The sequence below is a fragment of the Schistocerca gregaria genome, chromosome 4, assembly GCF_023897955.1.
Source record: "Schistocerca gregaria isolate iqSchGreg1 chromosome 4, iqSchGreg1.2, whole genome shotgun sequence".
NCBI lineage: Eukaryota > Metazoa > Arthropoda > Insecta > Orthoptera > Acrididae > Schistocerca > Schistocerca gregaria.
The window spans coordinates 574,605,259-574,621,841 of NC_064923.1; the positions used below are offsets into that span (position 1 = coordinate 574,605,259).

The following is a 16,583-nucleotide window of genomic DNA, read 5'->3' on the forward strand; positions in this document are numbered from 1 at the left end:
CAGAATAAAAAAATAAAAATTAGACCAGTAAGTGCTGCTGTAAGTGTCAGAATATGCACGTCAACATATAAACAGCATATGGTGTTCCGTCAGACACCCAACATGACTGTCTCCATGAAGGATTATGTGCTGCTGTTAAAGATCTTTTACAAGGTTAGTGATTGTGCACCAGTAGCTTGCAAAAGTTCCAGACACTCAAGGGTATGAAAAAAGGCATTAATCTGATGTTTGCTAAGAGTTTGAAGAAAACAATTACAAAATTTGAAAAGACAGGTTCTGTTGAAATGCAGTGTGGCAGAGATAGGATGCAGTTGAACCAACATTTGATGACGATATGGTCACAGAATTGCAGGAGTGGTCGAGTGGTGGTGTGTAAACATGTGGTGCATGGGTAATTGCCTGAATCGTGGACATGCCTGTGAGCACAGTGAATAAAATCCTACAAAATATCCTGGATTGCTATCCTTACAAAATCACCCAAGTTCAGGAATTGCTTCCTGTTGACCTGCCAGCAAGGCAAATGCTCCCTACGGAATTTCTTGCTGGCATGTAACAAAGCTCCTTCCCATCGCCAAGGATATGTCAATATCCAGAATTGCAGAATATGGGCAATGGAAAATGTGCGCGCGCATTGGCCAGTACCACTCCATTCTGCAAAGGTGACTGTGTGGTGCGGGTTGACGGCATTGTTAATTATAGTGCCATATTTTTTCAATGAGATGAGGCCTGCAGTTCCTGTTACCTGTACTGTCACTAGTAAACATTCTGAGGGGCTTTTGCACACCAATGTTGTTCCAACCCTTCAACTGTGTGGATGTGTGGGTAAGATCATTTTCAAGCCAGATGGCAGTCCTCTGCACATAGCTCAGCTAGTGAAGTGGATGCTGCAGAAGCATTTTGACAGGGGCGATTCTAGAAGTCAGTGAAGGGGGCGAGGTCAATGGCGGGGGAGGGGGGGGGGGGCAGGGTTGGGAGAATGGAATATTGCTTAACAAAAGGAGAGTTGGGGTGCTCTACTGAGAAACTGGTAAAATTTGGTGTTGCTTAAAGTAGTTTTTGGTAACTGTTTTGGAGTTCAGGGTAAAAACGCAGCTACAGACTGTGTTTGCCCAGGAAAATAAATTGCTGACACCAGACAAAAACTTACTTAAAATTTACTTAAATTGCTGACCCCAGACAAAAACTTTGAAATCAACGGACATCTGGGTGAAATTGTATTATTTTCCTGTATTTCAAAGTTTTTGAAATCACCGGACATCTGGGTCAGATTGTATTATTTTCCTGGGCAAACGCAGTCTGTAGACACGTTTTTACCCTGAACTCCAAAAAAGTTACCAAAAACTACTTTAAGCAACACCAAATTTTACCAATTTGTTGGTGGGCGCACATGGCATATTAAGCTTTCGTGATTATTGTTAAGTGGTACTCATACATTAATATACATCCAATGCATATTAATAAATAATAAGATGTCCATTTTAAGTTAGATGGTATTTGTTGGCTTAGATAGTAAGCTATTGCTGCTCTTATTCTTTTGTTCAAATGTGATTGAAATATATTGTAACCTATATTGCTACATAATTATAAAAAAATGATTGAATCTGTTGTAGTAATATATTCATTGATTTCTGTAGTCATTTTATCCAGTGTAATATGGTACTCTGTTGGGAGGGGAGCCTATAGCCCCCATAGCCACCTCCACCCCCTTGCCACAGCCCCTGCATTTTGTAAATGCTAGAATTATGAGCTGTCATTTCCCTACAGCCAAGCTCTCCAAATTACCTGATCTTAATCCGTGTGTCTTGTGGCCGTGGGGTTATTTGAAAGATTGAAAGATGTTGTCTTCACTGCTCCAATCACAAATATAGCTGAATTGAATGAACACATTGTGCAATGCATTCTGAATGTGACCCCTGAGACGCTCCGATCTCTTGTGAAACATGCTGTTTCGCGATGTCAACTTGTGGCAGAAAACAGTGGACAGCAAATTGAACATGTCTTGCACCAGTCTCACGACAATTAGAAACTAATGGATGACATTTTGCATTTTATGTGGTATTTGGCCTCAGACCATTAAAAACTGATGTAATTTTTGTTTTATGCAATTTTTGGGTCCAGGACAATTAAAAACGGATATTTTGGATCCGATGTGGTTTGACCTAGCCATGGTTGATAGGCTTACCTAACAGTGCCGCAACTGTTGGCTACCAAACTTGCGCAGTCATGCGCAGTGGACAGTATGGGTGGTGTAGTTATCATATTGCAATTCATCTGTCATTTGTAACTGACCCCATTTATATTAAGACACTTACAGTACCAATTAAGGGTAAAATTTTCATTAAACTTTTTGGTCCCATGACATTTCTCTCTGCATCACTAATGTGCTGCTCAAATTTGATGTCATTCTGAGCACCGGTTCTCTCTCTGTACAGCATTTTGTACCTGTAACTTTAGTTATGGACACCCTGAAGATATCATACATAAAGAAATCTATAAATAATTACTGTAATTATTAGAATGAGTATATTAGCTATAGTCCCATCAGGTGTTGGTTTATTTCACTAAAGGAGCCTGCAGTGGTTATTCAGTCAAATTATCTATGATTTGACCTAAACGTGTAATTCTGAAGTCTGGTGCTGGATCACATTGTGTAAATTTCCCAGTGTTTCCTCGAGGCAGTTGACATTGTGTAAATCCCTCATTATTCCCTTGAGGCAATTGCGAGATTGCCAGGTGATTGCTACAGGCAAGTAACAATAGCTGATCTCCACATTGCCATGATCTTCTTATGCAGATCTCATCCAGAAATCATGTGTGCTCAATTTAATTTCTTTCAGACGTATGGTGAAGTATTTAGAGCCCCTGTCAGGAACAAATTTTTGACCTCGCGCGCGCGTGTGTGTGTGTGTGTGTGTGTGTGTGTGTGTGTGTGTGTGTGTGTGTGTGTGCTGGGTTATAGATTCTGCTGTCGGCCTTCACGGTATCTGGGAGCCAGACCGAAGTCGGTAGCTAGACGGGCAAAAAATTTCATTATTTAAGACATATTCATTTCAGGATTTAATCAAACCATGGAAAATCCAGGATGGAATGTAACAATATAATGAAAAGGATAGTTGCTACTCACCATATAGTGGAGATACAGTCTCAGAAAGGCACAACAAAAAGACTGTCTGAAAGTTAGCTTTTGCCAACAAGGACTGTGTCAAAAATAGACAACATACACTCATGCAAACACTACTCACGCATATGACCACAGTCTCTGATATGAAAGATCCAGATAACAAAGGCTGTGAAGTGCTTATTGAAATGAAGCATGTCGTGTTGGGCGGCGTGCTCAGCAACAGGGTGCGCCAGTTGTTTCTTGGTTACAGTTTGTTGGTGGCGATTCATGTGGACAGATAGCATGTTGGTTGTCATGTCCACATAGAATGCAGCACAGTGGTTGCAGCCCAGCATGTAGATCACATGACTGGTTTCACATGTAGCCTTGCCTTTGTTGGGATAGGTGGCGTTTGTGACCGGACTGAAGTAGGTGGTGGTGGGAGGATGTATTGGATACGTATTGCGCCTAGCTCTTTTGCAGGGACCCGAGACATTAGGCAAGGGTTTGGGAGCACGTGTTACCTAGGGGTGGACGAGGATATTGTGTATGTTCGTTGGGCGACTGAATACCACTGTGGGAGGAGTGGGAAGGATAGTGGGTAGGACATTTCTCATTACAGGGCATGACAAGAGATAGTTGAAACCCTGGCAGAGAATGTAATTCAGTTGCTCCAGTCCTGGGTGGTACTAGTCTCAAGGGGAATGCTCCTCTGTGGTGGGATGATGGGGCTTTGGGAGGTGCTGGTCGACTGGAAAGATAAGGCAAAGGAGATCTGAATTTGTATAAGGTTGGGAGGATAATTACGGTTTGTAAAGGCCTCAGTGAGACCCTCAGTATATTTCGAGAGGGACCGCTCATCACTACGGAAGTGATTGCCACAAGTGGCTAGGCTGTGTGGAAGGGACTCGACTCAGTGTGGAATGGAAGGTAGCTGTCGAAGTGGAGGTATTGCTGGTGGTTGATATGGACAGAGATTCTGATGTAGCCATCTTTGAGGTGGAGGTCAATATCAATGGAGGTGGCTCCTTAGGTTGAGTCAGTCCAGGTGAAGCAAATGGAGGAGAAGGTGTTGAGGTTCTGGAGGAATGTGGATAGGGTGTCCTCACCTTTAATTCAGATCACGAAGATGTCATCAATCTGATCCGTGAGAGGGGATTGGGGTTCTGGGTGTTTAGGAAGGATTCCTCTAGGTAGCCCATGAATAAGTTGGCAAAGGATGGTGCCATGCGGGTGCCCAGAGCCATACCCCGGATTTGTTTGCAGGTAGTTCCTTCAAAGAAGTAGTAATTGTGAGTGAGGATATAGTGGGTCATTGTGACTAGATAAGAGATTGTTGGTTTGGAATCCGTCGGGTATTGGGAATGCTAGTGTTAAATAGCTCTTAAGGTCCTGGGCATTAGGGATGTTCATGTAAATGTATGTGACAGAGGGACAGGAACTGTGGAGAGTCGATGGAGGAAATAGTATCTTTTATATCAGAGGGTAGGTTGCAGGTAATAGGCTGAAGGTGTTGGTCTGCAAAAGAAGAGATTCTCTCAATGGGGGCACAGTAACTGGTCACAATGGGGCGTCCTGGGTGGTTGGGTTTATGGACTTTAAGAAGAGTGTAGAAGGTAGGGGTGCAGGGAATGGTTGGGGTGAGGAGAGAGATGGACTCTGGGGAGATGTGGGATGGATCTGAGCATGCGAGGAGAGACTGGAGATGCTGCTGGATTTCAGGCTGACTCAGGTGACTCCTTCATCGAAACGTGATCCAGCCCCACTGACCCCAAATCACCCCCTGTTAACTTTCCAGAATTTGTTAGCCTCGAACCTTGCGTCACCATCATTTGTCAAATCACTCAACATGCAAACTAACTTTACATCTGCAGAAAGATCAGCAATCCACCACCTAAATACTGATCCCAGTGGTGTAATCCTACCTTCTGACAAAGGTGCCACAACTGTTGTTTTGTACCACAAGGATTACCTGGCAGAAGCACTCCACCAGCTGTCAGATTCATCCACCTACAGTGACCTCATTCGAGAAATTCAGCAGCATCTCCAGTGGACCATCAAATCCTTAGGTCCATCCCAGAATCTCTCCCCAGAGTCTCTCTCTCACCTCACCCCTGCCACTCCCAGCACTCCTATCTTCTACATGCTTCTTAAGTCAATAAATCCAACGACCCAGTACAACCCATTTTGGCTGTTCGTGTGCCCTCACTGAGAGTATCTCTGCTCTTGTAGACCAACACCTTCAGCCTATTACCCGCAACCTACCCTCCTATATAAAAGGTACCAATCATTCCTCCATTGGCTCTCCACGGTTCCTGTTTCTTTACCATATGCCTTTACACTAACATCTGTAATGCCCACGGCCTTATTGCTATTGTTCACTACCTTTCCCAAGGCCTGATGGATTCCAGACTGACCACCTCCTTCTTAGCAACCATGCCCAACAATATTCTCACCCAAACTTACTTCTCCTTTGAAGGAATTACCTACAAAAAAAATTGGGGTATTGGTATGGGCACCCGTATTTCAAAATCCTACTAGAAACTGTTCATGGGCCATCTAGGGGAGTCATTCCTAAACACCCAGAATCCCAAACACCTCACCTAGTTCAGATTCATTGATGACACCTCTGTGATCTAGATAAAGATTGAGGACACCGTATCCACATTCCTCCTGAACCTCAACACATTCTACCCCATTCGTTTCAATTGGTCCTACTCAACCCATCAGAGCCACGTTCCTCGATCTTCATCCCCACCTCAAAGGTGGCTTTATCAGCATCTACATAGTGTGTCACTGAGGCCATTACAGATTGTAATTACCCTCCCAACCTTGTACAAAAACAGATCTCCCATGCCTTATCTTTCCAGTCACCCAGCGCCTTCCAAAGCCCCTCAGAAGAGCATTCCCTTTGTGACTCAATACCACCCAGGACTGGACCAACTGAATTACATTCCCCGCCAGGGTTTTGACTACCTCTCATGATGCCCTGAAATGAGAAATGTCCTGCCCACTATCCTTCCCAACCATCCCACAGTGGTATTCCGCCATTCATCGAAATTACACAATATATAAAACCATCACTACACAACCCTTGCTCACAACCCATTACCTCATGGCTCAAATCCCTGTTACAGACTTAGATTCGAGACCTGTCCCATACATTCTCCCACTGCCACCTACTCCGGCCCAGTCACAAATATCACCTATCCCATCAAGGGTTGGGAGCTCCCTTTGAAACCAGTTATGTGACCTACAAGCTGAGCTGCATTCTACGTGGACATGACAACCAACAAACTGTCTGTCCGCATGAATGGTCACTGACAAACTGTGGTCAAGAAACAGCTGGAGCACCGTTTTGTTGAGCATGTTGCCCAACATGACTGCCTTCACTGTTTCTCAGCCTGTGCCATCTTGGTCCTTCCCAACTACTGCAGCTTTTCTTAATTAAGCATGTGGCAACTCTCCCTGCATTATATCCTATGTTTCTGTAACCCTCCTGGCCTCAACCTTCATTAGTCATTGCCCTTACCCATCTAGCCACTTCCCAGTTGCCATTACAACACTATGCAGCCCTGCATGCCATCCAACGCATCCAGTCTTTATAGTTCTCTCCTTTTCCGCTAACCCTCTCCCCTCTTCTCCCCCACTTTCCACCTCGTCCCTGCACACTTCCAACAGCACTTTACTGTCCCCCACCCCAACCTGATATCCCTCCCCCTTGCTGCCCCAGCCTCCTCCTTACTTCCACCCAGTTTCCTTTCCCATAATGCCCTGCCTATCGCAGTGTGGCTCTGGCTATCAGAGTCTGTGGTCATGTGTGCGTGGGTTGTGTTTGTGTAAGTATCTGTGTGTGTGTATGTTGGCTTTTTTTGGCAAACGCCTTGGTGGCCGAAAGCTAACATGCCAACAGTCCTTTTGTTGTGCCTCTCTGTGGCTCAGCATCTCTTGCTATATGGTGAGCAACAACTATATCTTCCATTACAGGATTTTACACACATAAATCACAATGCGTATTCCATTGTATAGCGGGGCTTCACATTTACTGCCATTAGATATAGACGAAAACAAGAATCTTTGAAGGCATTCATGTGGCAGCATAGTGGAGGACCAATCTAGCTACTAGAATTGGTTTGGCTTGTCACCACAGTAATGTCTGTCAGCAGCAACAGTGATCCTTGTTGCATGTGAAAGGGCCACAACTCGGTTCCAAATAAGAGTCTCTAAACATATGGCTATCATTTATTTGGACACATGATCTACTTCTGGACTGGGCCTGTACAAGGAAACAGCCACTGTTTGGGCATGAGCTTTTGCTACTCACCAACAGCATCCACCTAATGTTGTGAAGCAGTTACCTTGAGAAAATATTGTGGAATTTACTCAACATGATCCAACATAAAGCTGGGAGCTGCATGTAAAATAGATCTGCTGTGAAAGCCTGAAGAGTCAAGTGATTTGACTGGTACTGGTTTCACGTCCCTGAAGGCTGTTCTTCACATTTGGGGTAAAGAACACTATACGATTTATTTATGTCTGTGTGCCCATCCGTCTGTCCGTCCATTACATTACAAGTAATTATCTTTTGTTATTTGAGTGTTTTTATTGCAACAAGCATTTTCCTGTGTTAAATAAATGTGTGTGTGTGTGTTTTTTTTTTTTTAAATTCAGGGATGTTATGAAGAGGCAGATAATGGTTTTGACAGAGCCACGTGAGCAGATCCGTAGATTCTCCAGTAACAAATTTATGATGTTTGTTTCACTTATCAAGAAGATATTCCGAGATTTATCAGAAGCTGAGCAGTCTCGACAGGGAAATAATAATGTACTGGTTTTTGTGCAACGAAGAGCCTCTGCAAGAACTTTATCAGCTTTGTTGCAGGTGTGTATAAACAGACCTGTGAAGTGCTTGTATCCAAAGGCAATTTTCCAGTTATTTTTCTTCTTCTTCTTATTCTTCTCTCTCTCTCTCTCTCTCTCTCTCTCTCTCTCTCTCTCTCCCTCTTTTGTCTGACAGTGGAATTTTGTTGTATCAGTATAAAGTTTGATAAGAAGTCATTTTACTGTGTAGTAGAGCCTTCACCATGATTCATGTTTAAGCATGCAGTGAATACATCTTGACAAACAGTAATTTGTATCAGTATTTTCAGCTTTTTGCGAGCACATGCCTGCTATCCTAACTTACTTTCATTGTTGTTGATGTTTCTTCCAGTGATTACTGAACATTACAACAAGGTGTATATGGGAGTGGCACTGCTGTGGGAACAGGTTTGTTGGAGAATTGGCTTATTCTGCCACAAAGGATTGTACAAATTGATGTAGATTCACTGAAATTTAAGATTGATGGGAGCAAAATCGATGAAGGTGTATTGACACAGGTTCCTATCAGTGAGAACTATACAGAGCCAAGTCTTGGAGGCACATCTAGAACAGTGAAGTTGTGATGTTACTCTTTGCCTGCCCACCACTTCTGGTAAAAAGGGAATCCACTAAATGTGATACACTGTGTAGCTTTGGAGGCGTCTGACTCGCCCTATTTGCACAGCTGAATCATGCCGTCATTTTGAACACTGATTAATCAAGACTAAACATTAGATTTAGATAAATAGGAAGGGCAGTACCACAATCATAATAATGGGAAGAACCCAAATGCAGGTCCTTAATTGTGATGTATTGTGTGTCCAAGAATACAAAGCAATGAGAAACAAAGGAAAGAAAAACTGAGCACTGAAATCAGGATGAAAGAGTGTTGTAGACCACTCATCAAGTAAAATTAAGTTACAAAAATATGACCATTGAAGCTGGTATAAGGTTGGTGAGAGAGAGAGAGAGAGAGAGAGAGAGAGACAGACTAGCAGTGAGGAGCAACAATAGAGCATGATAGTACATTACCTAGCCTGTAGGCCATAGCATCTCAGCATATTGTGCCAGCAGCAGCTGGCGGTGATCCAAGATGCCCTCTGTGATGGATGAAGATTGCTATGGGGCACCTAAAAAAGTGACGCTGAGGAATGCTGCTGAGTGAGGGTGCTTTTAAGCTGTCACCTTGCTGCTCACTGGCATGGCCCGGCAATGATGAATTGAGCCCAGTGAGCCTTACCAGTCCATTTAACCTGCACAACCACTGCTCGTTATGACCCTTGCCAGGTGACGATACCAAGCTAATTTGTGTTTTGCGCCTTTACCATCGCTGTATGTCCTGAACGTGAGCCATGGTTGGGTGATTTAAGGTCAGTCCAGCAGTGCTGTGTTTGACTCTGCTAGCCACATGAACAGCTGCAAAGTAATTAGTCTTGGCGAACAGTGAGGTTGCAGCATAAATGTACCAAGGCTCCTGGTGAACAGTGAGGTGGGAGTTGCCAGCAGCAAGGTTGCATAACAAACATACCCTTATGAGTGCGCTGGTGGTTTTATTGGACACGATCAGTGTAGGTAATGTAGCACCTAATTTGTTGGTTAAACTCGTTAGTATCTGAAGGGTTGGTTGCGCGCCGAAATCTTAAAGCCCATACCTTTAATACAGATTTGATCATCGAATCCATTTTTAATAAGTAGACAAGTTAGCAAATAATATTTTAAAGTGAGAAATGATTGGAGAAATCCACGTTTGACAAAATCAGATAAGTGAAACAATGGAAAGTCCTGTATGGAATGATGAGGATTTTATGAAAACTATAGAATGCTACTCACAGTATAGAGGAGACTGTGAGTCGCAATGACAATACATCCTCCCACCACCACACCTACTCCAGTCCGGTCACAATCATTACCTATCCTGTCGAAGGCAGGGCTGCCTATGAAAGCAGTCACGTGATTTACAAACTAAGCTGCTCTGTGCTTAGGAGTGGCCACCGACAAACTGCTGAAGAAATGGCTGGACCTGCCAGTTGCTGAGCACGCTGCCCATCACAACATTCTTCACTTCAGTGATTGCTTCACGGCTTGGGCCAGCCTTCATTAGTCCCTGTCCTACAACCCTGTATCTCCACTCCAGCACTATACAGCCTTCTATTGCACCAATGCACCCATAGTCTTTTTACTTTTTTGCTCTCCTTTTCTGCTTCCATTCTCCCCACCACACCCACCTTCCATCTAAACTCCTGTCTGCCCCTAGCTACCCTACCTTCCCCTCACCATATCTTTGCATGCTCCCACAAGCAGAACTTCACTGTACCCACCTCTACCCTGCTATCCCTCCCCCTCCCTGTACCAGTCTCCTCCACACCTCACCTCGCTTCTCCCAACATGCGCTGTTGCTTGCAGTCTGTCCTTGGGGGGCCAGAGACAGTGGTCATTGTGTGTGTGTGTGTGTGTGTGGGGGGGGGGGGGGGGTTAACCTTAAAAGAAGGCCTTTAGGCTGAAAGCTTACTTGCATAGCTGTCTTTTTGTTGTGCCTGCCTGTGACTCAACGTCTCCACAATATGGTGAGTAGCAGTCTATCCCTTTTAGTAACACTGTCATTAAAAAGTAAAGTTAGTTTAATAATGTTCACACATGAGAATGGTGAATTGCAGATTGAGTGAAAAATAGTTAAACAATAATTAATATGTCTATTTTTTGCAAAGCGTTGAATACAGAAACACATGCAAGCAGTGTTAATTTAACTGTGCATTAATTTATGAAAATCAACATGAACATTCAAAGTTCGAAAGTGCAGTTTTCCTAATGTCAGGTGTGACAGAAACTAGTGTGTTATCCTGAGTTCAAACGAATATAAATGTCAACTGCAGGAAATAATTTCAGATTCCATCTGTCTCAAATCCCTTGAACAGATTTTGTATAGTTGCACAAAATCAATCCTGAAAATACAGTCCAACAACAATATAAAAGTACATAACACACGTGACCACACAGCCACTTGACAAAAGCACACACATTCCCTGTTGCTCGTACTTAAATAATTTCTCTGACATCACACACTATTCAGTCCAAGTTAATTAGTAAATAATGACAGCAATTAAAAATTAAAGTAAATTGAACATATGCATAAACACTAGAAAACTGGAAGTTATTGCAATCATTTTTCAATCTCTTATGAAAATAACAATCACAGTATTAACAAAGTTATTAACGAAGTTCATAAAGCACCCCTACATCTGCTTTTGCAATGTAAAATTGTAAATACATATGAAATAGTAAATTGTGGGTAGTCATCCTCTAGAAAGATTAGAAAAATATCTGGGAAATGCATGCTGCCTACTTATTACACATAATTGTGGAGGATTTCTAGTATTTGCATGTTTTCTTATGAACTTGTAATAAATTAATTTGTAACTCTTTGCACACATGCACAATTTGAAAAATAGCTTGTTCATGGTGTTTACTGAGAATTTTCTTCAATGATGAAACTACCTTTGCAAACCATGGAAAGCTGAAATATGCATTATTGGGCTACTGAGAATCCATGTTGGTGGAGGCAAGTTGAACATTAGAGGCAATTGGGGACTGTGTGATTGGTCCTTACTTCAAGAAAAGGCCTTAGCAAGTGCAAGATAGGCAGCATTTTGTACCCAAATTCTAGCAGCTCTGCGAGAGAAAGTACCACTTGAAATACATAAATGTACGTGCTACCAGCTCGATGAGTGCCCAGTCGACTACATGCTTTCAGCTAGGAAAGCACTCGCCTAGCCCTTTTGTGGCTGCTGGACAGGACATGAAATTCTGCATGTTTGCCTGCCCCAGTTGTTTTTGCTTGCTGTCAAAGTAGATGTTCTTGTTATGTACCAAATATTATTGTTGACATAGTAAGTCCTTTGCATTCTTACATTCGTTTGTTGTCATCGTATGTTATCTGTGTCATATAAAAAATTGCAGGATGATTGTCCTTGGTCAATACACAGCGTGACAATCATTGACCTATATGAAATAAAACTGTCATAACTTCTGAACGGTTTGTGATAGAATGTTCAAACTGCACAGCTGGTCGCAGGGCATGATGGGAATTAGTATGCTCATGTAGTTTGGTTTAGTGATAAAGGCCACAGTAGTTTGTAACTGATTTATGTTTTTTTTCCGTATACAGTATAACGCTGCTTTTACATTCCTGGAATTAACATTTTACTGTCATTTACAACATTTTTTATTGTTCACGTCAAATTTCCTATGTCCACAGTGTTAATTTACACCCTATTTTGCATCAACATATTTATAATTTTCTTGCGATTTACGCATTACGAAGAAATGTTTGTGTTTACAAATATTATGTGCTTTAGTTTCTTGATACCATGGCACTCTACTAAGTGGATTTCAATAAGTAAACAAGTACAAGTAGGAACAATTCATGCCATATCTCCCACTGCTGCCAAGCTCTACTTGGCATGGTGACCGAAGGGAGTAATTAGTTTTGTTCAAATAAAGATAGCAAGACCGATCACAACTGTTTCCAAACTGTCTCTACTGCGCATACACAGTTTTGTGATTGTTGTGATCATTGCGACACCTTTGTCGAACCATACTCAGCATGTTTCAGCCACTTGTAATGCTAGTTGACACCTTCATTTACTTTGCATTGCTAAAATGGTTTTAATTTAAACACAGAGCTGATTACGCATTTTTTTCCGTGATTTAAGAATTTTTTCTTGTTGTCAAGTGCAGTATTTACTTATGTAGTTTTTGGATGTTTTACAAACAAACAGTGTGAGTGATAGATTGCGTGTGTATGGTTTTCCACATAACTGAGGAGGCACAGTACCTGATAACTTCAAAAAGACGGCTATAGTCCAAGAGACACTGAATAACACATATTCAAACATCACACATAATACTTACCTAAATACACTACTGGAAATTGAAATAAGAACACCGTGAATTCATTGTCCCAGGAAGGGGAAACTTTATTGACACATTCCTGGGGTCAGATACATCACATGATCACACTGACAGAACCACAGGCACATAGACACATTCAAAAGAGCATGCACAATGTCGGCACTAGTACAGTGTATATCCACCTTTCGCAGCAATGCAGGCTGCTATTCTCCCATGGAGACGATCGTAGAGATGCTGGATGTAGTCCTGTGGAACGGCTTGGCATGCCATTTCCACCTGGCACCTCAGTTGGACCAGCGTTCGTGCTGGACGTGCAGACCGCGTGAGACGACGCTTCATCCAGTCCCAAACATGCTCAATGTGGGACAGATCCGGAGATCTTGCTGGCCAGGGTAGTTGACTTACACCTTCTAGAGCACGTTGGGTGGCACGGGATACATGCGGACGTGCATTGTCCTGTTGGAACAGCAAGTTCCCTTGCCTGTCTAGGAATGGTAGAACGATGGGTTCGATGACGGTTTGGATGTACCGTGCACTATTCAGTGTCCCCTCGACGATCACCAGAGGTGTACGGCCAGTGTAGGAGATCGCTCCCCACACCATGATGCCGGGTGTTGGCCCTGTGTGCCTCGGTCGTATGCAGTCCTGATTGTGGCGCTCACCTGCACGGCGCCAAACACGCATACGACCATCATTGGCACCAAGGCAGAAGCGACTCTCATCGCTGAAGACGACACGTCTCCATTCGTCCCTCCATTCACGCCTGTCGCGACACCACTGGAGGCGGGCTGCACGATGTTGGGGCGTGAGCGGAAGATGGCCTAACGGTGTGCGGGATCGTAGCCCAGCTTCATGGAGATGGTTGCGAATGGTCCTCGCCGATACCCCAAGAGCAACAGTGTCCCTAATTTGGTGGGAAGTGGCGGTGCGGTCCCCTACGGCAGTGCGTAGGATCCTACGGTCATGGCGTGCATCCGTGCGTCGCTGCGGTCCGGTCCCAGGTCGACGGGCACGTGCACCTTCCGCCGACTACTGGCGACAACATCGATGTACTGTGGAGACCTCACGCCCCATGTGTTGAGCAATTCGGCGGTACGACCACCCGGCCTCCTGCATGCCCACTATACGCCCTCGCTCAAAGTCCGTCAACTGCACATACGGTTCACGTCCACGCTGTCGCGGCATGGTACCAGTGTTAAAGACTGCGATGGAGCTCCGTATGCCACGGCAAACTGGCTGACACTAACGGCGGCGGTGCACAAATGCTGCGCAGCTAGCGCCATTCGACGGCCAACACCGCGGTTCCTGGCGTGTCCGCTGTGCCGTGCGTGTGATCATTGCTTGTACAGCCCTCTCGCAGTGTCTGGAGCAAGTATGGTGGGTCTGACACACCGGTGTCAATGTGTTCTTTTTTCTATTTCCAGGAGTGTATTTGCACTTGACAGTGAGAAAAAATTCCTGGAAGGCATCGTGCTAAGCATGAGAAAATACATAACCAGTTCAGTATTTCATTATTTAAATAATGAATGACAGTTGCAGACTTTCAAAAACATCAATTATGACATATGAAATTGAGTCAAACATTCCTACCTCCCAGAAAGTTATCAGTTCCAATTACTTCAGAGGTTTTTATTAGATAATAAACTTATATGAGATAATAAACGAGTTGCTGATAAGTCTTTTAATGCCTGTTATGTATGTATATCTTACATAAAATGCAAAAATGTAAGGGAGTTTCTGATATGTAATTTTTACAGCATAACATGTTATTTTCCACTTTTTACATTTACACGCATTTTACACCTTTTTTTTTAAAAGTCCCTTGAAAAGCATAAAAGCGGGGTTTCACTGTAGTTCGATAATTGTCAGCCTGTACACAGCCAGTAAACTTTCCAAAGTGTATAAATGAAACTGGATATTAGCACATGGGAGAGCAGGTGCTATATTGATGTTTTCAGACTAGCTAATTCTCCCTTTTCATAGTAATGGTTGTGGAATAGTCATTTTTTAAACAGCATTTTGCATTGTGGAGTGCACATTCTCCATTTCAGTAATTTGTATCGCCTTTATTCCCTTGTGCCCTTTTGATAGTTTTCGTTACTACTGTCACTTTTAAATGTTCTCTCAGACCACAAATCGATGGTTGAATTATATTTCACCCTGTTGCAGATTCTATCAGAGTCAGACCCAAGGCTTCGCACTATGAAGCCTGATTGTGTTGTAGGCTATGGTGCACAACAGTCAAATGAAGCTACAGAAATGCACAGGAGAACAAATGAAGATGCCATTTTAAGGTGAGTGAAATACATTCATTATAAAAATTAAACATAAAACTGTAAGAGAATCATCCTTGAATACAACCTGGATGTTTGTGCATATGGTTTATGGAATTGTCGAAATGTGAACAGGTGGTCGCCACCAAAAACAGGAACTGAACTGAATCTCTCAAATTTTACTGCGCCAACATACACTTACTCATAGTCATAACCTAAGACTGCCTACAGTCATCTAACTGTTTTAGCAAGACAGTCTTGCCATGCCTGTTGCCCAACTCTCCCTGTCTGTTTGCTTGAACGGGTCCTTTTTAATGGCTAGCCCCAGCATCACAGTCTGATGTGTATTGAACCCATTTTTGTATGGGCAATTAAGTCTCCAGATTGCTTACAGATTTCAGCACTCGGGTGGGAAGGAGTTGGCTCTTAACAACACTACACAAGACAATACCTCTCTGAGTCCTGGAAGTCTCCGAGTAGCTCTCTGCCAATCTTTGCTGTCAGAGGACTTCGTCTCAGGTTCTTTGGCCAATGTCCCCCCCCCCCCTTCCCCCACGCCCCCCTCTCATCAGCAGAGTGGCTGGCATTGTCAAAGTGTCACCCTCCATTGCTGGTGAAGGACTGCAGTGGAGGGAACCTAACATCATCAAACAGATGTCAGCCAAAGAATCGGAGACAGAAGGCAACAGGTAGTTTCCCGGCAAGTGGCCACGAAAGCCTTAGCAATTCAGTAATCCCATGCCTTAATAAATATGAACACAATTACGTTTCTTACTCAATATTTTGTTATTTTTGTTTCAATAAATCTAGTACACCTCATGGCTAGATTTAAGTGGTCATTCCGCCTTAATTCACTCCAGATAAACACCCAATGTTTGAAGGTTGTGACTGAATACAGTGTGCCGTTAGTCTCTTTATGTGCATGACATTTCACATATTTGTGTTTTGAGTCAGCTGCCACTCTACAGACTTCACTTGCCAGATCATCTTTATACATGGCAAACAGCAGGTGCTATCACACTGCTTTGAAGTAAGCCAAATACTACCTTCACATTTGGGATAGCTGCTCTATTAGGAATACTGTACCAAGTTCTGTTTGCCAGGAAGTCTTAAATCCAAATGTTTGTCTCTCTGGATATTCCGTATGTGTGCACTATGTTTGCTAGATGACAGTGTAGAACTGTGTTGAATTCTAACTGGAGTAAATAATAACAACAACATTGAACAGAGATTTGTTATGTACTGCCTTCTGCATGTTACAAATGAAGAAAAGAAATTGAGTTTCACATGATACAGTGCTGCAAAAAACTGTATTGATTTCTGTTTAAAATTTGACATTTTTGTGAAACCCGAGGGAATCGCACTAAATTCTATCATCTTACAAACTGTTGCTGTATTTGAACAAGTTTGAAATAAAAGTTCTCATACATACATGAATACCA

The 16,583-nt window shown here is 43.1% G+C and overlaps 1 protein-coding gene across 2 annotated transcripts in view; it reads left to right on the forward strand.

Annotated features, from left to right (window-relative positions):
• LOC126365926 (endoribonuclease Dicer-like) overlaps positions 1 to 16,583 on the forward strand; it is a 401,671-nt gene that overhangs the window by 110,528 nt on the left and 274,560 nt on the right. For both annotated transcript variants that reach the window (XM_050008684.1, XM_050008683.1), the window contains exons 7-8: positions 7,772 to 7,982; positions 15,038 to 15,162. In XM_050008684.1, the coding sequence (XP_049864641.1) occupies positions 7,772 to 7,982; positions 15,038 to 15,162 (336 nt within the window). The remainder of the gene's footprint in view (positions 1 to 7,771; positions 7,983 to 15,037; positions 15,163 to 16,583) is intronic.